Below are 24250 nucleotides of genomic sequence, written 5' to 3'. Positions count from 1 at the left end.
TAGGATTAAGGAGAACCCCAAGGCATTCTATGCGTATGTGAAGAATAGGAGGATGACAAGAATGAAGGTGGGACGGCTAAAGGATAAAGAGGGCAACATGTGCCTGGAGGCGGAGGAGGTTGGGGAGGTCCTAGATGAATACTTTGCTTCGGGCTACATCCACACTATGCCAGATAAATCCATAACCGAAGCTTTTTCTCTTCATTTTTAACCTCCATCCACACTAAAACGGTGTTTTTGCCCCCTGAAACTGGAGCTTTTCAGAAACGCTTTCCAGGGTGGGTACTTTTGAAAATGCTGCTCGGGCAGATCGATGTGGACGGGGTAACTAGAGACTTTTGAAAACACTGTCAGACGGCAGCACGTTATTGTTTTCTTGAACGCAACCTAACAATTTCAGAACAGACAGTAAAGAGTCTGAAGCCAGAAGAGTTAGAAATGTACTCACCAAATACTTTGACCCATAACTTACTGAATAAATAAGTATACTCACTTTGCCCTGTTTTCTGTCCTTGCTCGTATGAAGGTGGTTTACCTACTTATGTAAGTACTTCTCTGACAATAGATGTGTAACAGCCTAATGTAACGTTGTATGGAAATACAAGATAACACTGATGCAGACATGTTTTACACATTTAACAAGGGACTTTATTAATGCAACAGAGTTAGTCAGTTTTTCAATGTTCGTCATCAGCCGGGTCAATCTGTCCGTGAATTCCCTGTTGGCTGCCTCCATACACTCCAGTATTTTTTTTTAGTTTTAAGTCCTCCTGTGCGAGAGCCAACAGCTGTCCATCGTTTTATGTTTTTCTAGTCTGTAACTACAGAAACGCGCACTTTTACGGTGAGATTCGACACCAAACATGTCGCTTCTTTTCGGTAGATGTGTCCTGCACATGCGCAAGAGGATGAGATTTGCCGAAATCTCCGTTTTAATGTGGATAGAGATATTTCCAAAAACGCATAGTGCGGATGCTTATCGTTTTTACACAAAACCGGCGTTTTCAAAATTATCTGGTCTAGTGTGGATGTAGCCTCAGTATTCACAAGTGAAAAGGATCTTGATCAGGATGAGGTCAAAGTAGAGAGGGCCTGTGTGCTGGACAATGTGGAGATTAAGGAAGAATTGCTGGATCTTCTTAAAAACATTAAGATCGATAAATCCCCAGGGCTGGATATGATACACCTCAAGTTGTTGTGAGAATTGAGAGACAAGATCGCAGGAGCATTAGCTATGATTTTTGAATCCTCTTTGGCTGCAGGAGAAGTGTCAGAGGACTGGAGAATGGCAAACGTAATTCCCTCATTTAAAAAAGGTAATAGGGAGAAACCTGGGAACTATAGACTGGTGAGTCTTACATCGATGGTATGCAAACTACTGGAAAAAATTCTTAAGGATAGGATCTATGAGCATTTGGAGAAGTACAGTCTACTCATGGATAGTCAACATGGCTTTGTGAAGGGAAGAGCGTGCCTCACGAGCCTGATTGAGCTTTTTGAAGTAACAAAAGAAGTTGATGAGGGTGGAGCAGTGGATGTGGTCTACATAGACATTAGCAAAGCATTTGACAAGGTCCCTCATGAGAGACTCATCCAAAAAGTAATGAGGCATGGGATAAGCGGAACCTTGAATGTTTGGATAAAATTTGGCATAAAGGAAGAAAGCAGAGGATAGTTGTGAAAGGAAGGTATTCTGCCTGGAGGTCGGTGACTAGTGGAGTGCCGCGGGGATCTGTCCTGGGACCCTGCTATTTGTGATTTTTATAAATGACCTGGATGTAGAGGAAGTAAGTTTGCAGATGACACGAAGATTGGAGGAGTTGTGGATGGAGCTGTAGGTGGTCAAAGGTTACAAGAGGATATAGACAGGCTGCAGAGTTGGGCAGAAAAATGGCAGATGGAGTTCAATCTGGACAAGTGTGAGGTGATGCATTTTGGAAGGACAAACCAGAAGACTGAGGACAGGATTAATGGTCAGTTACTTAAGAGTGTGGATGAACAAAGGAACCTTGGGGTTCAAATCCATACATCCCTCAAGGTCACTGCACAGGTTGATAGGGTAGTTAAGAAGGCCTGTGGATGCTAGGCTTCATTAACGGGGGGATTGAGTTCAAGAGCAGAGAGGTCATGTTTCAACACTACAAATCTCTGGTGAGACCACACTTATTGTGTTCAATTCTGGTCACCTCATTATAGGAAGGATGTGGAAGCTATGGAGAGGGTGCAGAGGAGATTTACCAGGATGTTGCCTGGTTTGGAGAACAAGTCATATGAAGCAAGGTTAGCGGAGCTGGGACTTTTCTCTTTGGAGCGTAGAAGAATGAGAGGGGACTTGATAGAGGTCTACAAGATTATGAGAGGCATAGATAGGGTGGATAGTCAGTACCTGTTTCCCAGGGCACCAATAGCAAACACCGGGGCATATGTACAAAATTAAGGGAGGGAAGTTTAGGGGAGACATCAGGGATAAGTTTTTTACACAGAGGGTTGTGAGTGCCTGGAATGACTTGCCAGGGATGGTGGCGGAGGCTAAAACATTAGGGGTATTTAAGAGCCTCTTGGACAGGCACATAGATGAAAGAAAAATGGAGGGTTATGGGGTAGTGTGGGTTTAGTACTTTTTTGAAGGATTATATGGGTCGGCACAACATGGAGGATTGAAGGGCCTGTACTGTGCTGTAGTGTTCTGTGGTTCTATGGAAACTACTGACATGATGGAGGAAGCCCTGAACACTGCCAGAGATGGAGGACCTCCGTCGCCAGAGGTGTAACGGGCAGTAACAATGTTGACCACATTTGGAATGTGGTGTTCAGTTGAAGGATGTAGAAGCTTTAGAGAGGGTGCAGAGGAGATTTATCAGGATACTGTCTGAATTAGTGAGCATGAGATATGAGGAAAGGTTGAGCAAACTAAGGGTTTTCTCTTTGGAGCGAATGAGGGAGGGAGGTGATATGGCAGAGTGGGTAACCAGCATATTTTCCCCGGAGTGGAAATGCTAATATGAGAGATGAAGGGGGTATCAGAGTTTAGTTCTTTTCATGGAGTTTCCTACCAAGGGCAGTGATAAAGGTTGATACATTAGGGACAGGGGAGCAAACCAGGCCATTTTGCCCATTAGGGCTCTGCCATTCCATCACGGCTGATTTAGTATCTTCTCTCTTCTTTCCCCCCACCACCCCCAAACACTCTTCCTCCTGTAACCTTTGGGGAATGGAGGGTGAGGTTGACACTGGAGTCTGCTTAATGGTTGGCAGGGCAGTGTGGGCCAAGGGGCCGGTACTGGTCTGTGGGCTGCAGAGGGCAATGGACTTGGCCAGCTCCATCACAAGCACAAGCCTCGACACCATTGAGGACATCTTCCAGAGGTAGTGCCTCAGGAAGGTGGTATCCACCACTGAGGCCCTTTGCCAACTGGGCCATGCCCTCTTCTCACTGTTACCATCAGGGAGGAGGTACAGGAGCCCAAAGACACACACTCAGAAATTCAGGAACAGCTTCTTCCCCTCCACCATCAGAGTTCGGGACAGTCCTCGTTATTTCTTTTCAGTTATTTATTTGTAATTTGGGGTAACTTTTGTGCCTTTTGCACTGTTACACTGCTGCAAAAACAAGAAGTTTCGTGCTGACGTCAGTGAAACAAACCTGATTCTTTGGAGAGAGTGCAGGGGAGATTCCCGGGGAGGGAGGACTTCGGTTACAAGGATAGACCTGGAACACCGGACCATGGTGGGGGCCCTGATGAGGATGTACAGGATGGTGAGGTTCTGCATGCCAGATTGTCGTTGCAGTTGAATAAGGCTCTGGTCTGGCGGCACCTGGAGTAACACACTCGCTTCTGGTTGTCTCACTATAGGACAGATGTGGCGGTTTTGGAGAGGGTGCGGAAGGAGTTCACTCGAACGCTGCCTGGATTAGAGGGTGTGAGGAGAGGTCAGACAAACTTCAGTTGTTTTTCCTGGAGTGGCAGAGGCTGAAGGGAGACCTGAGATAGTTAGGAAAGGCACAGAGCTGATACACGCTCCACTACAACTCCATTGATGTAGATGGGGACGTGAGTGTGATTATCTGGAGCTCATATCTGTTATTTGTGAAGCGGGGTGCTGTACGCAATCATAATCGGATCAGAAAGGGACGTGGGAGAACGGAGGAACATCTGGAAATCTCCAGGAAGACCCTCTTCATTGCTGCTGCTGCTGTGAGGTCCGGGTCTCTGCTGGGAAGAACAGGCCCCCAGTCCTCGGGGTCGCATTGGCGGGGGCATCTTACTACGCTCGGCAGAGGATGGTGCTCGGAGAAGCTGTGCCAGAGGTGATGGTCAGAGGCTCAGAGGTTCGACGGACTTGGAGACAAGTGCGGTCAGGTCAGGTCGCTTTCATTGTGTGCTGTGTCTGCGAGGCTGGGTTCGACAGAGCTTTCACCGTGTGCTGTGTCTGCGAGGCTGGGTTCGACAGAGCTTTCATTGTGTGCTGAGTCTGCGAGGCTGGGTTCGACAGAGCTTTCATTGTGTGCTGTGTCTGCGAGGCTGGGTTCGACAGAGCTTTCAATGTGTGCTGAGTCGGGCAGCACCGTGGAAGTCCATAGCGGGGGTATTTCCTTCTGCTGCCTGTGTGGGATGGCGAGTCAGCTGGGACCCTGAGGACTTGTGGAAACTGTGTGGTGATTTCTTTTGAACTTATGGTCTTTTAACGTCTTTGGACTATTTTTACTGTGCCCATGGTCTGTTTTTTTATATATCAATTATGCTATTGTTTGCACTGTTGTAACTATATGTTGTAACTATGTGGTTTTGTGCAGGTCTTGTAGCTTTAGTTTTTGGTCTTGTTTTGTCTGGTGGGTTTGGAGCTCCTTTCCGGGGAACGCAGAAAGACAGTAGCGCGATATTAATACGCAGCAGCCTCTCCGGACTCTGGATTGGGGATTGCCAGATGTTATGCGGATTTTCTGGTGTAGTCTGTTTTATTATGTGTTTTTCTGGAGGAACGTTGTCTCATTTTTTAACCGCAGTGCATTTGTGGTTTGTAAATGACAATAATCTGAATCTGAATCTGAGATGGTGCAGACAGCCAGTATCTTTATCCCCCAGGGTGGTAATGTCTAATACCACAGGGTACACATTTAAGATGAAAGGGAGATGAGTGGGGCTTCTTTTTTAACACAGAGTGGTGGGCGCCTGGAATATTCTGCCAAGGGTAATGGAGGATGTAGATATGATAGAGGTGTTTAAGAAGCTGTTAGACATGTCCAGGAAGAAGGCATTTAGTTTTATTTAGTATTTTGGTTAGCACAGGCACTCTGGGCCGAAGGGCCTGTTTCCGTGAAGGCTGCTGTCTGTTCTTCATTCCCCCACACCACAGGACTGCCAACGGACAGCTGGCTGTGTTCTACCTGGTGTGGAGAGTGCAGACGGGGGTACAGGAAGGCACGGCAGACGCATGGGGGGTGGGGAAGGTGTACGCATGGGGGGTGGGGAAGGTGTACGCATGGGGGGTGGGGAAGGTGTACGCATAGAGCTGAGCATTCCAGACACCGCCGCACCTCGTCCCTCTCTGGATTCCACCGACCCGGCGGCCGCGGGGAAGTTCGGGTTTGAGTTTCAGGAGCTGCTGCGGGGCCCAGGGTCGAGAACGTTCTCTGGTCTCGCGCTGTTGGCTGAAATCCCTCTCTCTCTCTCTCTCTCTCTCCACCACCTCTGCTCGTTCACAGGCTGGAAGGAAGGAAGAGGGAGAGGAGGAGGGTGAGTGAGTGATCAGAGGGGCAGGAAATCTGTGATCAGTGGGGTACCCACAGGGAAGGGTGCTGTGGCCCTTCCTAATGTTGAGCTGGGGTTCTGGTTCGTCAGTTTGTGATAAATTGGAGAGAGTGAGAATGGCGAGGGGCATTGTGTGAGGTCGCAGCAGGGAAGTTGGGCAGCTGGAATCAGGATTCCTAGCAATCAGAAGAAACGGAGGGATCGTGGGGTCCACATCCATAAACCAAGGAGATCATGGTGGACTTTATGCATGCTCGGAGCCATACTCACATCCCCGTCTACATCAATGGAGCTGTCGTGGAGCTTGTATCAAGCTTCAAATTCCCTGGTGTCAACATTTCCGAGTATCTCTCCTCGTCCCCGAATTCCTCCATCCTGATCAAAAAGACACAACAGCGCCTTTATTTCCTGCGGAGCATCAAGAAAGCTCATCTCTGTCCCAGGATACTGACAGACTTTTACCGCTGTACCATTGAGAGCAGACTCACCAACTGCATCTCAATGAGGTATGGCAATTGTCCCGTATCGGACCGCAAAGCAGACCAGCGGGTGGTGAAAACTGTCCAGCGAATTATCAACACCCAATTGCCTACCAGTGAGAACATCTACCATAAACGCTGCCTGGGCAGGGCGAAAAGCATTATCGATGCATTATCACCCTAACCATGAACGTTTTACTCTCCTCCCATCCGGTAGGCGCTATAGGAGCCTCCACTCCCACACCAGCAGGCACAGGAAGAGCTTCTTCCCTGAGGCTGTGACCCTGCTGAACCTCACATCACAGCGCTAAGCAGTATTTCCCCCATATTGTACTGTCTCAGTACTTTTATATTTGTGTGCTGTAGCACTTACTTTTTATTCACAGTTATTCTGTAAATAACACTTCTTCGCATTTCTGGTTAGATGCTAACTGCATTTCATTGGCTTTGTATCTGTACTTGGCACAATGACAATAAAGTTGAATCTAATCTAATCCCTCAATGTTAGGACCATAAGGCCATAAGCTACAGGAGCAGAATTAGGCCATTTGGCCCATCGAGTCTGCTCTGGCATTTCATCATAGCTGATCCAATTTCCCTCTAAGCCCCACTTCAAATGGTTCAAATTACATTTATTATCAAAGTATGTGTATACATTATACAGCCTTGAGATTGGCCTGCTTACAGGCAGCCACAAAGCAAACACCCAATTAAAAAACCATGCGCAGTGAAAGAAAATAGAAACACAAATCATGCAGACAACAGAAGAAAGCAAGAGCATTTCAAATCCTTGGACCCGAATCCCTAGGCCTAAAGCCTCAGTCTCAGTTCGTCTTGTTAGCAGACACAAATCTGGAGCAACCTCACGGCCTCAGCGCCACAGAGAATCGTGGGCGAGCAAGCGAAATTGGCTTGACCCTTGCTTCCGGTCTTGACGCCCTGCCTCTCGAATCTATCTGGACTCTCTTGTCAGCCATGGTTGGTCATCCTGCCTTTAGAATTCTTTTCTTTTTTTGCATGTATCTATCCTACACAGTAAGAATTGCTCCCAGAAACTCCAGCCATTGCCGCTCTGCCATCATCCCTGCCAGTGTTCCCTTCCAATCAATTCTGGCCAGCTGCCCTCTCAAGCTTCTGTAATTCCCCTTACTCCATTGTAATACTGATACATCTGACTCTTGCTTCTCCCCCTCAAACTGCTGGGTGAATTTGATAATACTATGCTCACTTTCCACTAAGGATTCCTTTACCTTACGCTCTCTAATCGATTCTGGTTCATTGCACAACACCCAATCCAGAATATCTAATACCCTAGTGGGTTCAACCATATGCTGCTTTAAAAAGCCATCTCGTAGGCATTCTACAAACTCACCCTCTTGGGATCCAACACCAACTTGATATTCCCAATCTATTGAAATCCCGCATGACCTATTGTCACATTGCCCTTTTAACATGCATTTTCTATCTCCTGACGCAACTTGTAGCCCACACCTTTGCTACTGTTCGGAGGTCTGAATGTAACTCCCCTCAGGGTCTTTTTACCCTTGCAGTTCCTTAACTCTGTCCACAAGGATTCGACATCTTCTGGTCATATGTCACCTCATTCTAAGGATTTGATTTCATTTTTTTTTAATCAACTGAGCTACCCCACCCCCTCTGCCCACCTGCCTGTCCTTTCAATACAATGTGAAGCCTTGGATGTTAATCTCCCAGCTATAATCTTCTTTCAGCCATGACTCGGACGCCCACAACATCATACCTGCCATTCCCCGTCTGTGAGTTCATCTACCTTATTCTGTATACTGCAAGTATATATAACACCTACATACAAGGGGTGATTGATAAGTTCATGGCCTAAGGTGGAAGGAGATGAGTTATTAACTTCAAACTTTCTGCATTCTTCCTCAGAGTTGAACTGCACGTACATGTAACAAGAACTGTATAACTAACTCATCCCCTACCTTAGGCCACGAACTTATCAATCACCCCTGCTGTAGACCACCTGCTGGTCCAAGACACTCTCGGTACATGCATGTGCAGTTCAACTCTTTGAGTGATTATGCAGAAAGTTTGAAGTTAATAACTCATCTCTTTCTACCTTAGGTCACAGACTTATCAATCACCCCATGCTGTGGACCACTTCTACAAAGAAGGGATCCGTATGCCCCACGACCGCTGGACTAAGTGTGTACATGTAGGAGGGGACTGTGTTGAAAAATAAATGTGCTAGGTTTTCTAAAATTGACTCCTTCTACCTTGGGCCATGAACTTATCAATCACCCCTTGTAGGTTCTTTATTAGCCAGGGCATCAGAGGTTATGGGGAGAAGGCAGCAGAATGGGGTTAAGAAGGTTGATGGAATGAGCAGGCTCGATGGGCTGAATGGTCCAACTCTGCTCCTTATGGTCTTACGTACAGTTCTGTTTGCCCGGCTACGGGAGGGGTAGGATTATGCTGGAGGAAGGGTAGAGGGGATTCGCTGAATTATTGCCAGGATTTTAGCTATAGAAAGGGACTGGACAGGTCATAGCTCTTTCTCTAGAGCACTGGAGGCTGTGGAGTGACCTAATAGAGGTTCATAACGTTACGAAGCAACAGAGAGACCGCCGGTATCTGTTACCCCGGGGTAGATAGTTACTACCTTGAGACAGACATTGGATTGACAGGACTCGGACCTAAAGAGTGTAAGCGGGCGTCACCTCGATCACACCACCTCGGGCTTGCAATTGCCGACCTGATGCCAACCTCTCGTGGCCAGCGTTACACACACTGAACAAGTCCCCAGGGTGCTGTACTGGACTTCCTGCCACAACCCCCCCGCAACCTACCCTTTCCCAACGTCTTCTGGGATCTTCTCCATTGGGATGTCCAGGTTTACCCAGAGAGATTCTGGAATGGATCCTGTCGGGGGAGGGGGGAAGATAATCATCCGTCATTTCAGTGGGTGTTCCCGGAGCCGGACCCAAACAACCGTCAGCGGTGCGGAGCTGAGACCTTCTTGTCCCTCCCTCACCCGCGACCCCTGTCTCCCCATCCCAGACTCGGCCTGCCTTCTGATCCTCCCCCCATAATCTTCTGTCTGCATCTTCACTGTTGACTCAATTCCGCGTGTGCGACTGCTGTCTGAGACATCCTCCAGTCTCCGTCTGCCGCCGGAACCCTCTGTCTCCGTCTGCGCCTGCTGTCGGGCTTCACCTGGATCTGTAGCTGCCGTCTACCTCCCGTCTGTGTCTGCACTAGCAGTCTGAGCGTCACCTAAGTCTGTGCCTGGCGTCTGAGCCCCGTAAACCGTATCTGCAGATGATTTTACGTGAGAAGCCACCCTCATCCAGGCCCTGCCACAATCATCTTGCCAACTAGCACTACCCCCAAGGAAAGGCAGACGAACCTCTCCTCCTCTGCCAACACGTCCAGATGCCATGGAAAATGCACAGCACGATGCCAGTGTAGATCACCTTCGTGGCCATGGCAGCTGCTAACCACAGCCAGCTGATCTCCCTGGGACACCAGGTCGGTTGGCAGCTATCTACGAGACAGAAAACAGGTCAGTAATTAACCATGGAGTGAATCTGCAGATGCGGGAAATAAATAGAAACCATTCAGCCCGAAACGTCGTCACTACCTACTCCCATAGATGCTGTCTGGCCTGCTGAGTTCTGCCAGCATTTTGTGTTTTTATCAGTAATTAACCACGCACGGCGCTCCTGGTGTGGGTCTGACCCAGGCATGCAGAGATGGGAACTGTGCACGGTGCTCCCTGTGTGGGTCTAACCCAGGGATTTGGAGACAGGAACTGTGCACGGTGCACCCGGTGTGGGTCTGACCAGGGATACGGAGACAGGAACTGTGCACGGTGCTCCTGGTGTGGGTCTGACCCAGGGATACGGAGACAGGAACTGTGCATGGTGCTCCCGGTGTGGGTCTGACCCAGGGATATAGAAACGGGAACTGTGCACGGTGCTCCCAGTATGGGTCGGACTCGGGGATACGGAGATGGGAACTGTGCACGGTGCTCCCGGTGTGGGTCTGACCCAGGGATACAGAAATGGGAACCGTGCACGGTGCTCCCAGTGTGGCTCTGACCCAGGGATTTGGAGACAGGAACTTTATTGTCACCAAACAATTGATACTAAAGCGTACAATCATCACAGCAATATTTGATCCTGCGCTTTGCGCTCCCTGAAGTACAAATTGAAGTAATTATAATAAAAATTTAAATTATAAATCATAATTAGAAAATAGAAAAGGGAAAGTAAGGTAGTGCAAGTCAGGTCCGGATATTTGGAAGGTACGGCCCAGATCCGTGTCTGGATCTGTTCAGCAGTTCCCAAATCTGGCCATATGTATCTTCATGCTCCTGAACCTTCTCCTGCAGGGAAGAAGGACAAAAAGTGTGTTGGCTGGGTGGGTCTTGTCCGTGATTATCCTGGCAGCACTGCTCCGACAGCATGCGGTGTAAAGTAAGTCCAAGGATGGAAGATTGGTTTGTGTGATGTGCTGTGCTGTGTTCACGATCTTCTGCAACTTCTTCTGATCTTGGACAGGACAACTTCCATACCAGGTTGTGATGCATCCTAGAAAAATGCTTTCTACAGTGCATCTATAAAAATTAGTGAGGGTTTTAGGGGACAGGCCAAATTTCTTCAGCTTTCTCACGAAGTAAAGGTGCTGGTGGGCCTTCTTGGCAGTGGACTCTGCTTGGTTAGACCAAATCAGGTCATTTGTGATATTCACCCCGAGGAACTTAAAGCTTTTGACCTGTTCCACCTGTGCACCACCAATGTAGATGGGGTCGTGTGGTCCACTACTCCTTCTGAAATCAATAACCAATTCCTTCGCCTTGCTGACGTTGAGGGATAGGTTATTGTCTTCACACCTTGCCACCAGGTTCTTAATTTCCTCAGACTCATCATTACCCAAGATACGGCCTACAATTGTGCTGTCATCAGCAAACTTATATATTGAGTTTGATGGAAACTTGGTACACAATCATGGGTGTACACTGAGTACAGCAGGGGGCTGAGTACACAGCCTTGTGGGGCAGCAGTGCTCAGAGTGATTGTAGAGGAGAGCTGGTCCCCTATTTTTACAGCCTGGGTCTTGTCTGTGAGGAAGTTGAAGATCCAGCTGCAGATCTGAATGCTAAGACCCAGGTTCCAGAGCATAGGAATCAGTTTATTTGGAATGATGGTATTAAAGGCAGAGCTGTAGTCAATGAAAAGGAGCCTTCCATATGCGTCTTTATTCTCCAGGTGTTCTAAGGAGGAATGTAGTGCCAGAGAAATGGCATCTGCCGTTGACCTGTTGCTCTGGTAGGCGAATTGCAAAGCGGTGAGGTTGACCAGTAGGTTTTGGTTGATGTGTGCCATAACTAATCGCTCAAAGCACTTCATAGCAATTGATGTCAGAGCCACAGGTCGGTAGTCATTCAGGCATGCCACCTTGCTTTTCCTCAGCACCGGGATTATCGTTGCCTTCTTAAAACGCGAGGGGATCTTAGAAGATGTTAGCAAACACACCAGCTAGCTCGCTTGCACAGGCCCGGAGAACCCATCCCGAGATGCCATTTGGGCCCGTCGCCTTCCTTGGATTTATCTTCCGGAAGGCTCTTCTAACGTCTTTCTCTGTGATGATGAATCTTGATGCCACCAGGTCCGGATCATCCGGAGGGGGCGGGACACTCTTCAATTGTTCGAATCTTGCGTAGAATACGTTAAGATTGTCAGGAAGAGAAGCACTACAGTTATTGATATTCCCAGCCTTTTCTTTGCACCCATTTAGACCCTGCCATAGTCTACTGGCATCCCTCTGGTTAGCCTGGGCTTCCAATTAGGCTCAATTGCCTCTTGGCACCCTTAATGGCTTTCCGGAGTTCACGCCTGGATTCCATGTAGCGATTGGTATCTCCGGACCTAAAAGCTGCAGCTCTAGCCTTCAAAAGAGTCTGGACCTTATAATTCAGCCAAGGTTTCTGGTTAGGGAATACCCGGATCGTCTTGTGAGACACATAGTCCTCTGCATTTCCAGCAGAAGTCCATGACAGCTGAGGCATACTCAGCGAGGTTAACTGCCAAGTCCTTGAATACTAACCAGTCCACCGATTCAAAGCAGTCACGGAGGACTTCATCCACTTCCTCTGTCCAACGCGACACCACTTTTGACACCGTGACCTCCCACTTCAGTTTCTGTTTGTAAGCCGGGAGGAGGAATACGGCTGATGGTCCGATTTTCCGAAGTGAGGTCATTGGACGGAAAGGTAGGCATCCTTGACTACTGTGTAGCAGTGGTCAAGTATATTTGGGCCTCTAGTGGAGCAGTAGACATGTTGGTATAACTTTGGCAGCGCTTTTCTGAGGTTGGCCTGGTTAAAGTCCCCGGCTGTAATGAGCAAAGCCTCTGGATACCTGGTCTCAAGTTCACTGATGTTGGCATACAGTGTATTCACAGCACACTCCACGTCTGCCTGGGGGGGAATGTAGACCGCTGTCAGTATGACCGAGGTGAGTTCCCGTGGCAGATAGTAGGGACGACACTTCACCGACAGATGTTCCAGGACTGCAGGTGCTTGTCAGTGCCACTGTGTCCGAGCACCACGCAGTGTTGATCAGTAGGCAGAGTCCACCTCCCTTCGTCTTGCCCGAAGATGCCGTGCGGTCCATCCGATGGATCGAAAATCCCTCTGGTCGGATGGCACAGTCGGGGGTGGCAGGGGAGAGCCAGGTCTCTGTGAAACAGAATACACAGCAGTTCTGCATCTCCCTGCAGTAGGCGAGTCTCCCTTTAAGATCATCTACCTTGTTCTCTATGGCTTGCACATTAGCTAGTAGGACGGTGGGCAGAAGCCCCTCCGCTTCAATCTGACCAGCAGCCCAGCTCTTTTCCCACACTTCCTCGGTAAATTGTGCATCTTTCCAGGTTTCCATCAATGCAGTTGATGCCAAGGTTGGTGGACTCATCCCGCAGGGATCGATCGCAGGTCACGTTGTCGGGCGATCCAGGTCGGGCCGAGTGACGGGGAGCCACTTCCAACTGCCGGGGGCCCGGGCTGTCGATCGGGTCGGGCACTGAAGCCAACATTTAATCCCGGAGGGCCAGGCTGCCGACTGAAACAAGTCCATGAACTGTGTCACGGTTGCGGAGGCCTCCGCTCCAGCCGAGCACCGGGCTCGATTTCCGAGGTCGGCGGCGGAGTCCTCTCTTCTGGCAGCTGCGGATAGCCACCAATGAGGCTCTATGGTAGTCACGCCATGGAAGCGTCTGGGGTATCTTGAGGTCTCTGAAATCAGTTCTGTGTGGTCGTCTGCTTCCGAGAGGTGCTGGTTGGAATGGGTCATGTCTCCAGGCACTCTGACACGGTAGCAGGCCGCGGGTCTCCGGGAGCGTGGTGGACATCGGACCAGGCCTCGACGATCGGGTCCGGAGTTGAAGCAATTCTGGCGCATCGATGATCTCCTGCTGGGTCAGTAACTTCGCCAGGGTGTTGTTGATCTTACTAGGTGTAGCAAATTGGGAGGTTTATAACGGTTTCTCGGGTATAGGATAGTGTAGAGGGCAGTTTGCTTGGGAGAGCACGCACAGAGTCGCCAGATACTGGCGCCATCTTGGAGTATGTGCATGGTGCTCCCGGTGAGGGTCTGACCCAGGGATAGGGAGACGGGAACTGAGCACGGTGCTCCCAGTGTGGGTCTGACCCAGGGATAGGGAGATGGGAACTGTGCACGGTGCTCCCAGTGAGGGTCTGACCCAGGGATAGGGAGACGGGAACTGAGCACGGTGCTCCCGGTGAGGGTCTGACCCAGGGATAGGGAGACGGGAACTGAGCACGGTGCTCCCGGTGAGGGTCTGACCCAGGGATAGGGAGACGGGAACTGAGCACGGTGCTCCCGGTGAGGGTCTGACCCAGGGATAGGGAGATGGGAACTGTGCACGGTGCTCCCGGTGAGGGTCTGACCCAGGGATACAGAGATGGGAACTGTGCATGGTGCTCCCGGTGTGGGTCTGACCCAGGGATAGGGAGACGGGAACTGTGCACAATTCTCCCGGTGTGGGTCTGACCCAGGGATTCGGAGATGATTGTGAGCTGCAGATATGGGACCCCCCCCCCCCCCACCTCAACCCACTCACCGTTGAGGCTGATGTTCTTTCTGATGGGCTGATCCAGCTCCTGGTGGGTGATCAGACACGTGTAGCGAGCCCCCGAGCTCCAGAGGAATCGAGGGGTGTTCAGAGTGCTAATGGCCAGGTAGGTGCCGTTGGGGGTTCTCACCGGCTCCGTGTTCCAGACCCCTGAGTCCACCAGCCTCCCCTCCACCTCCCAGCCAAAGGAGAGAGATACTGGGTAGAATCCGCTGGCCCCACAGGTGAGCGTGACGCTGGCTCCGTCCCCGGAGGGGGTATCAGGGGGCCGTAGCAGGAACGTGATCGGCGGCTGTGGGGCTGGAACTGAGAGAGAGGATGTGGTCACACAACAAACCGTGTCTGTCGTTCCCTGCGGGAGGGGGAATTCGGCTGGGGACCAGAAACTGCAGAGGGTCACGGTGGGGAGGGAGGAGTCTCAGAGACAGGGAGAGGGGTAGAATAGGGAGGGGGGGTCACCGACACGAGGAGATGGGAGTGAGGGGATCACAGAAAAGGGACGGGCGTTTGTTCAAGGAGACGTGGGGCTGGGAGTTGTCACGGTAACGTAGAGGGGTGCAATGAGGAATGGAGTCAGCTTAACTGGGTTGTTGTCGGGAAGGAGACGGAGAGGTGAGTGGTCACGAAGATAGGAGGGAAGGAGTCACATAGACAGGTCGGAGAGTAATGGTGTCATGGAGACCGAGTAGGGCCCAGGGGATCAAGGGGTTTGTCAAGACGGAGGGGTGTAGTAGTGGGATACGTTCACAGAGGTGAGTGAGGGGTTTCAGTGAGGCCGGGAGGAATGGAATCACAGAGGTATAGGATTGTAAGGGGGTCACTCGGACAGAGTTGGAGCTCGCTGATGGGATGGAGTGGTTTAGGTCGCCCCGTCCTCTGAGGAGGCCTCAGTCTTACCGGCTCTTCTCCGGAACTCCTGGACGAAGTGTGTGGCTTTGGAGATGTGTGTGACCAAGCAGTAGACACTCCTGATCCGGTCCCACTCCAGGAACGGGATGTGTATCCGACTGGTAGCGCTGTAGGTGCCGCCGCTGCTCCTGACCGGCTCGTCCTGCTCCGTGGGCAGGGAGTGGGACCTTCTGTCCACCATCCACCGGAAGGAGATCTTCTCGGGGTAAAACCCCACCGCCTTGCAGATGAGCGTAGCCCTCGCTGACCAGACCGCCCCGTCCAGGAACGGGGCCAGCAGCTGCACACTGGGAGGCCGAACTGGAGGGACCAAGAGAGGGAGGTCACAGGAGGCTCTGTGTGGGAAGCGCATCCACTAGGTTAAGCTGCGTGGGATCCATGGTGAGCTGGCTGTTTGGACTCAGAATTGGCCTGCCCACAGAAGACAGTGGTCTGGCCGGTGAGATGTAACTAGCGGTGGTTCTGCCGGGACCTGTAGTGGGACCGCTGCTCTTTGCCATTTACATAAAGGTCCTGGGTTAAACCGCAGATAGGTGAGTTGCTAAGTTCTCAGACGGCACACAGATCGGTGGTGGTGTGGTCAATGTAGACCCGTTAATGATATGGGCAGGGAAATGCCAGAAGGAGTTTAAGAACGTAAGAAATAGGATCAGGAGTAGGCATCCGGCCCATCGAGCCTGCCCCACCATTCAATATGATCATGGCTGATCTAATGAATGAATGAAATTAATTTATTTCCGTCAGTACAAACATAACAAAATGCATCATTTACAACGATGATTTCATAGGACAGTTAGATCTGACCATGGATTCATCTCCACCTTCCCGCCTTTTCCCCATAACTCTTAACCCCTACTATGCAAAATCTATCCAACCTTAAGTATGTTAACTAAGGCAGCCTCCACTGCTTCATTGGGCAGAGATTCACCACTCTCTGGGAAAAGCAGTTCCTCCTCATCTCCGTCTTAAATCTACTCCCCCGAATCTTGAAGCCCTGTCCCCTAGTTCCAGTCTCGCCTACCAGTGGAAAAAACTTTCTTGCCTGTTTCTTATCCTTCCCCTTCGTAATTCTGTATGTTTCTATAAGATCTCCTCTCATTCTTCTGAATTCCAGCGAGGACAGTCCCAGGCAACTCAATCTCTTTTCATAGTCTAACCCCTTTCCCTTCTCCAGCTCTGTATCCCTTTTGCCAATCACCTTTCCAGCTCTTAGCTTCACCCCACCTCCTCCTGTCTTCTCCTATCATTTCACATTTCCCCCTCCCCCTCCTACTTTCAAATCTCTTACTATCTTTTCTTTCAGTTAGTCCTGATGAAGGGTCTCGGCCCGAAAGGTCGACAGTGCTTCTCCTTATAGATGCTGCCTGACCTGCTGCGTCCCACCAGCATTTTGTGTGTGTTGCACACACTGTGAATGGTGAGGAGTGTCGAGGGACAGGCGGACCTCGGTGTACGAGGGTAGAACAGACACTGTGAATGGTGGGGAGTGTTGAGGGACAGAGGGACCGGTGTACGAGGGTAGGACAGACACACTGAATGGTGGGGTGTGTTGAGGGACGGAGACCTCGGTGTACGAGGGCATGTTGGATTGTGCTGTAGAACTGTCATATTTCTTGCAGTTTAACTTTCACGTGTTTGTATTTTTACATAATCGCCTATAAAAATGTGACGACCACTCATACCACCGGGTTGGGCTCCTGGGCTCGAGAGAGTGGAACTGCCCCAGGGCGATGATTCCCACACAGTTTCCTATCGTCATTGTCGAAAATGACGGACAACTGACACATAGATATGGCTGCTCACAGAGTTTCTCAGTGACCACAGTTATCTCTGTATTTTCTGGAAACTTGCGCTGCATCCTCCGCCTTTGACTTCTTTGCTCGTTCTCTAGCCATGCTTCTTCCCTTGCTCTTGAGAACCGTTTATGCCTCATTCTTAACTTCTGAAGAACCCTTGGGCGCAAAAGCACCAGGGTCTGGCAGCTTGGCCCGGGCGGCAGGACAGCTGCAAAGACTGAAGGATGTGGAAGAATCCCAGACAAAGGGGAAAGTTTTAGCCTGTGCAAGACCATACTCCTCATTTACCTGATCGTCTGAGAAATCACCTAGTTTTTGACAAAGTACAATAGGGGCAGGAGTAGGCCATTCGGCCATTCGAGCCAGCACTGCCATTCACTGTGATCAATGCTGATCATCCACAATCAGTACTCCTTTGCTTCAATACCCCATCTAAAGAAAGTTTTTAATAGTGAAGGAAAACTCTGTAATATTTGACTCTAGTCTTATTAAGTTGTAGTAGTAGTAGGGCCTCCATTAGTCTCAATAGACCACAAATTTGCATCTTGGAAAGTTTCCAGGGCACAATTGAGGTGCAATTTCCAGGGCGCAGTTGCCCAAGCTGCAAGTCTCCCCTCTCCACACCACCGACATTGTCCAAGGGAAGGGCGTTAGGACCCATACAGCTTGGCACCGGTGTCATCGCAGAGCAATGTGTGGTTAAGTGCTTTGCTCAAGGACACAACACGCAAAGCCTCAATCAAGGCTTGAACTAGTGACCTTCAGATATCTAGACGAACGTCTTAACCACGTGCCAACACAGTTAACTGCATTAAAAAACTTTTGGTTGCAACTTATTGACCCTTCATTTGAGAGTGTCTCGCTCCGTTGATGATGTTGAAAGATGTTACTGTAAGTTCTGCCTTTATAGATTTGGACTTCGGACTATGGACTTTTGTCTGTCTTATGGGTTTTATATTCTGTGTTGTTACTTGTTCTTTGCAATTGTTTTCCTGTGTGGGGGGGAGGGGTTTTTGTGCTGATGTTCTTGTTGTGTTTTGTGCAGGGAGGGGGGGTTTGGGGGGGTTGCTGTTCTCTTCGTGTGTGTGGTGGGGCGGGGGGTTGCTGTTTCTCTTTGAACTGACTTCCCTGGTTTTCTCTGTTTTGTGGCTATCTGGAGAAGTACATTCTCAGGGTTGTATTGCCACCGCCGAAGCAGGGCAGAACCGAGCCTCCGGTTGTTACGCGATGACTGAGGTTTTGCCTAAACAGAGTATTTTGATCTTGCAAGATGAATAAAGAGGCCAGAACAAAATACACCAGTCACGTCGAGTCTAATGAAATGCGGCTGCTGCACGAATTTAAAAAAAGGATGGGGTAAGATCCAGAGAGGGGAAGTGAACAGTGCATGGACGTTAGCAGTCTCATTGTACTTAAATAAACATGCAGCTGCTGAGTTGGAAAATCCTATATGTGAGTTAATAGAAACAGAGAGAAAATAAATCACCTCTCCAGTCAGCGCTGCCCTCCAGTGTTCAGGCAGTGGAATGACAGGCTGGATTGAACTGTACCATCACTTAGCAGGACATGCCGTTCAGTCTTGGACTATATTTTTTTGTGTGTGACTGGTTTTTTCTCTCTCTATTTTGCATGTGCTGTATATGCTTTGCACCTTGGCCCCCAGAGGAACACTGTTTCATTTGGGTGTGACCACTTTGATTGAGAGGAAGAGGAGACCTGTGATAAACAATGAACGCAGTAAGACAGAGACAGTATAAAGACTAAAGAGCAAATCTCTGCGTCAACTGAACAAGGGAACTGCTCAACTGAACCACTCCAACTTGAAATTCCTCGGTGTTATCATTTCAGATGACCTGTCCTGGGTCCACCACACAAGTGCAATTACGACGAAAGCACGGAGCTCCTCTGCTTCCTCAGGAGTTTGTGGAGGTTCGGCATGAGAGCTAAAAGTTTGACAAACTTGTAGAGGTGTGTGGTGGAGAATCTATTGACTGGCTGCATCACAGCCTGGTATGGAAACACCAAAGCCCTTGACCAGAAAATGCTATAACAGGTGGCTGACATGGCCCAGTCCATCGTCGGTAAAGCCCTCCCCACCGCTGAGCACATCTACATGAAGTGTTGTCACAGGAAAACAGCATCCATCATCAGGGACCTCCGCCATCCAGGTCCTGCTCTCTTCCCACTGCTGCCATCAGTAAGAAGGTACAGGAGCCTAAAGACTCACAGCACCAGGTTCAGCCACATTGGGCTCTTGAACAACAGGGGTAACTTCACTCAATTTCACTTGCCCCTTCATTGAAATGTTCCCACAACCAATGGACTCACTTTCAAGGACTCTTCATCTCATGTTCTTGATAGTTATTCCTTTATTTATTTAGAATATTGCCTTTTTTTGCTTTTCCACGATTTGCTGACTTATGCACTCTGGTTGAAAGTCCTAGTTGGGCGGATCAGCCATGGATCCTGTTAGATTTACCATTCTGTAGAGTTGTTGCGTATGTCCACAGGAAAATTAATCTCAGGGTGGTGTATGATGTCATGCGTGTACTTTCATTATAAAACTTACTTGAACTTTGTACTTTGTAAGTGGACGAACAACATATGTGTAATCAAATTGAAGTGCTTTGCATAGAGCTTCAAAGTAAACAGAAACGGTATCTAAAGACCCAACAGGGACCACAGGTGGACGGTCCTGCCAGTGAAGCTCTTCCTCGGGGAAAACACCCTCTCCGAGACAGCACCAGCATCCAATCTCCAAGGAATTACAGGTTAGACATGACACCGACTCCAGAGTGCCCTCTAGTGGCTCACGTCAGGGTGACAATGATGAAACTATGACAAGACTTGCCCCAAAAGAGACCAAGGGAGTAACGACACACAGAGCTAGAGGGTGAAAGGAGACAGATGTTCTTTCATCAACCACCTCAACTGGAAAATATCGATAAATGGTTCAAAGAAGTTTTCCACATCCTAAAAAGAGGAAGTTTAAGACCATAAGACATACAGGCAGAATTAGGCCATTTGGCTCATCAAATCTGGATTGCAATAACTCAATGTATAATAACTTTGAAAACTTGGGTTTAATTTCAATATATAAAGAACATATATAATTTACACCCATACGACGGCATCCAAACTCTGGGAACTATGTTGGTTTACGTCTGGCAGCTCTTGGGCCGTATTCCCTGGAGTTCAGGAGAATGAGGGGGGATCTCATCGATACATTCCGTATCATTAAAATCATTGCGATACATTAAAAGGCCTGAACAGATTAGATATGGCAAAGTTATTTCCCATGGTAGGGGATTCTAGGACAAGAGGGCAGGACTTCAGGATTGAATGACGTCCTTTTAGAACAGAGATGCAGAGAAATTACTTTAGTCAGAGGGGGGTAAATCTGTGGAATTTGTTGCCACGAGCGGCTGTGGAGGTCATTGGGTGTATTTAAGGCAGAGGTAGATAGGTTCTTGATTAGCCAGGGCATCAAAGGGTATGGGGTGAAAGCAGGGGAGTGGGGATGACTGGATGAAGTGGATCAGCCTATGTTTGAATGGCAGAGCAGACTGGATGGGCCGAATGACCTACTTCTGCTCCTATATCTGATGGTCTTATGGCTTCTCAGCAGATCAGGTGGTGGACGTGTTGAGCAGACGACCGTACAGGATATGATAAACAAAACCGACAAGGTGGTTGGGATGCTACTGAGAGGCAGTTCGAAGAGCAGTCTCCAATGCAGGCTGATTGGAGGAATGGGTTTGATTGCAAGCAAGCGGTTTCTGAGGAAGTGTCTGATTATGAGGAAAGTTACCGGGCAGAGTGGATAAGTTATTCAGGGACTCCGGGAGTAAACGACGATAACGGGGGGAATCCAGGTATAGTCAGCTTGAACGGGTGCCTGCACAGGACCTTGCCAAAATGGTGAAGCTGACAGATTGAATGGGAGCGAAGCTGGTGTTCCTTGTGGTGCGTTACAGAAAGCCTATCGGGATATTGAAGTCTGAGGAAGGTCAGTTAACCTGTCGATCAACGGTGACTGAGCAGGGGCCAGCAGCTATTGCTCGCGATCACACAGCCACGGCTACTGCAGCAGTGAACAAGCGACACCGGACTGGAATTCACAGAGTGCACTGGGGCAACCTCAGTCTGTGCTGCCCCAGCCAAGACCAAACCACCAGTGCGAGGGCTCTCAACCTTTTTCATGCTCCCCTTACTGCCAGCCGGTCATGTAGTGGCATCGGCACCAGACTTCGAGGTGAGTGTTGAGGACAGAGGGACCTCGGTGTACAAGGGTAGACCACACGGCATGCTTGGGTGTCTCCCCAGTGTTTGGGGCTCCCTGTTCATCTCTGCTCTTCCAGCTCAATGTGTCTTTCTCCTGGGTGCTGATGTAGCTGATTCTGTCTAAACCTCTTGTCAATGCTGCAATCAGAACTTCTGCTTTCCCTCGCTGGAGCTGGACCTCCTCCAATTCTAATGCAGAAGAAGAGGGTAGTCATGTAGTCAGTCATAAGACTTCCTGCCCGGACACAAGACTCAGCAGAGTTGTGCATCAACATCGGTCATCAAAGTTCCCCACCACCCGCCCAAGACGTTTTCTCAGCTCCACTGGGCGAGAGGCACTCAGGCCGGATGTTCCACACCGCCCTGTTCAGGAACAGCTGTTTCCCCTCAACTATTCGCCTCTCCACCCGACTGGCACAACCCTAATTCACCGTGACGACTTCCCCCCGCCACAGACTTCGTTCCGAAATGCGCCCTGGTTGCATCGCAGTTTGGTGTCGCAACTCGAACACGAGGAGCCGCAGTATGTCGCGTTCTCGGGCCAGCGGATAACGGGCTCCTCGCTCCGCACCATCAGCGGTATCTACAGGAGGCGTCGCATCAGGAAGGCAACGCCCATCATCTGCGCCATGCCACCTTCTCACAGCTCCCATCAGGCAGGGGGTACAGAGCCCTGGAGACCCAGACCACCAGGTTCAAGAACAACTATTTCCCTTCAACCATTCGGTTCTTGTACCAACTGGCAAGACCTTGATCATTCTGTCAGTAGAGAGACACTGTGACCTCCATGCTCTCCAATGGAGTTTGCTTTTTATTCTCATAAATAAAATCATGTAGAATATATGTTTATCAGATGTTCTTCTGGTGAATGTGACACAGTCATAGAGAAGTACAGCACAGAAACAAGCCAAAACCACTGAAGCTGCTGTTTCCTATCAACCTGAACCGGGACCATGGCTCCCAATACCCCTATCGTCCATGTACCGATCCAAATTTCTCTTAAATGTTGAAATCACGCTCACATGCACCACTTGTGCCGGCAGCTCATTCCACACTCTCACCAGCCTCTGAGTGAAGAAGTTTCCCCTCAAGCTCCCCTTAAACTGTTCACCTTTCACCCTTAACCCATGATCTCTAGCTGTAGTCCTACCCCACCTCAGTGGAAAAAGCCTGCTTGCATTTACCCTATCTGTACCACTCAGAATTTTGTATACCTCGACCAAATCTCCTCTCAGGAATACAGTCCCAACCTATTCAATCTTTCCTCCTAACTCAGGTCATTCGGAGCCAGCAACAGCCTTGTAATTTTTCTCTACTCTTTCAACCTTATTGACACTTTTCCTGTCGGTAGGTGACCAAAACTGCACACAAAACTCCAAATTAGGCCTTACCAACATATTCCGCAATTTCAACATAACATCCCAACTCCTATCCTCAATATGAAGGGCAAATTGACAAAAGCTCTTTTACAACCCTATCTACCTGTGATGCTGCTTTCAATGAATTATGGACCTGTAGTCCCAGATCCCTTTGTTCTACCACTCTCCTCAGCGCCCTACCGTTCACTGTGTAAGACCAACCCTGGTCGGTCCTACCAAAATGCAACACCTCACACTCGCCTGCATTAAATTCCATCTACCAATTTTCAGCCCATTTTCCAGCTGATGCAGATCCCTCTGCAAGCCATGATAGTCTTCCTCACTGTCGACTGCCCACAAACTTGCTGATCCAGTTAAACACATTATCATCCAGATCGTTGATATAGATGACAAACAGCAAATGACACAACACTAACTGGAGAAAGCCCGCAGATGCTGGAAATCCAAGCAAAACGCTGGAGGAACTCAGCAGGCCAGGCAGCATCTGTGGAAAAGAGTACTGTCGATGTTTCATGCCGAGATTGGAGAAAAAAAAAGTGGATTTAAAAGGAGGGGGATGGGAGGGAGAAACACAAGGTGAAACTGGGAGGTAAAGAGCTGGCAAGTTGATTGGTGAAAGGGATACGGGGCTGGAGAAGGGGGAGTCTCATAGGAGAAGTCAGAAAGCCATGGAAGAAAGGAAAAGGGGGGAGGAGCACCAGAGGGAGGAGACGGGCAGGCAAGGAGATAGGTGAGAGAGGATCACTGATCCCTGTGGAACACCACTAGTCAGTCCCAGGTCTCCAGTCAGAGAGACAACTGTCTACTACCAATCTCTGGCTTCTCCCACAAAACCAGTTTACTACCTCACCCTGAATATACGCGAGGCTGTGTGCCTGTGATGGTCACCGAGTACGGTGCCCACACCGAGGTGAAGCTGCACCAGAGCTGTCTTCTCTCCACACTCCTGAATGCTGGAGCGTGACAGAGAATGACCTTGCCAAGCTGGCGTCATTCCACACCACGAGCACCAGTGAGATCCCCACACATTCTTCTCAATTTCAGTGAGTACAGGCACAAAGCTGCCAAACGCTCCTCATATGTTAACCCCAGAATCAGCCTCATGAACCTCCTCTGGACTCTCTCCAGAGACAACACATCCTTTCTGAGATAAGGGACCCAAAACTGTTGACAATATTCCAATTGCTGCCTGACTAGTGACTTATACAGGCTCAGTATTATCTCCGTGTCTTGTATTCGATTCCCTTTGAAATGAATGCTAACATTGCATTTGCCGCCTTTGGCACAGACTCAACCTGTGAATAAACCTTCTACGAGTCTTGCACGAGGACCCCCAAGTCTCTCTGCACCTCTGATGTTTGAATTTTCTCCCCATTTAGATAACAGTCCACACTATTGTTCCTTTTACCTAAATGCGCTATCATACATTCCCTAACAGTATTCCATCTGCCACTTTTGTTTGCTCATTTCTCTAGTTTCCAGTTTCTGTTCCCCATTTTGCCAGTTTCTAGTTTCTG

The 24250-nt window shown here is 49.3% G+C and overlaps 1 gene segment (V, D, J or C); it reads right to left on the bottom strand.

Annotated features, from left to right (window-relative positions):
• Positions 1-615: 615 nt before the first annotated feature.
• The window catches only part of LOC132381413 (Ig heavy chain C region-like), a 31530-nt gene continuing 7895 nt past the window's right edge, over positions 616-24250 (bottom strand). Inside the window, 6 exon segments of the C gene segment in view lie at positions 616-5705; positions 6021-6125; positions 9058-9130; positions 9618-9755; positions 14354-14671; positions 15263-15574. Coding sequence covers positions 6029-6125; positions 9058-9130; positions 9618-9755; positions 14354-14671; positions 15263-15574 — 938 coding nt within the window.

Source organism: Hypanus sabinus, chromosome 26, assembly GCF_030144855.1.
Source record: "Hypanus sabinus isolate sHypSab1 chromosome 26, sHypSab1.hap1, whole genome shotgun sequence".
Taxonomy (NCBI): Eukaryota; Metazoa; Chordata; class Chondrichthyes; order Myliobatiformes; family Dasyatidae; genus Hypanus; species Hypanus sabinus.
The sequence above is the reverse complement of the archived record's forward strand: the minus strand, read 5'-3'. Positions and strand labels throughout refer to the sequence as shown.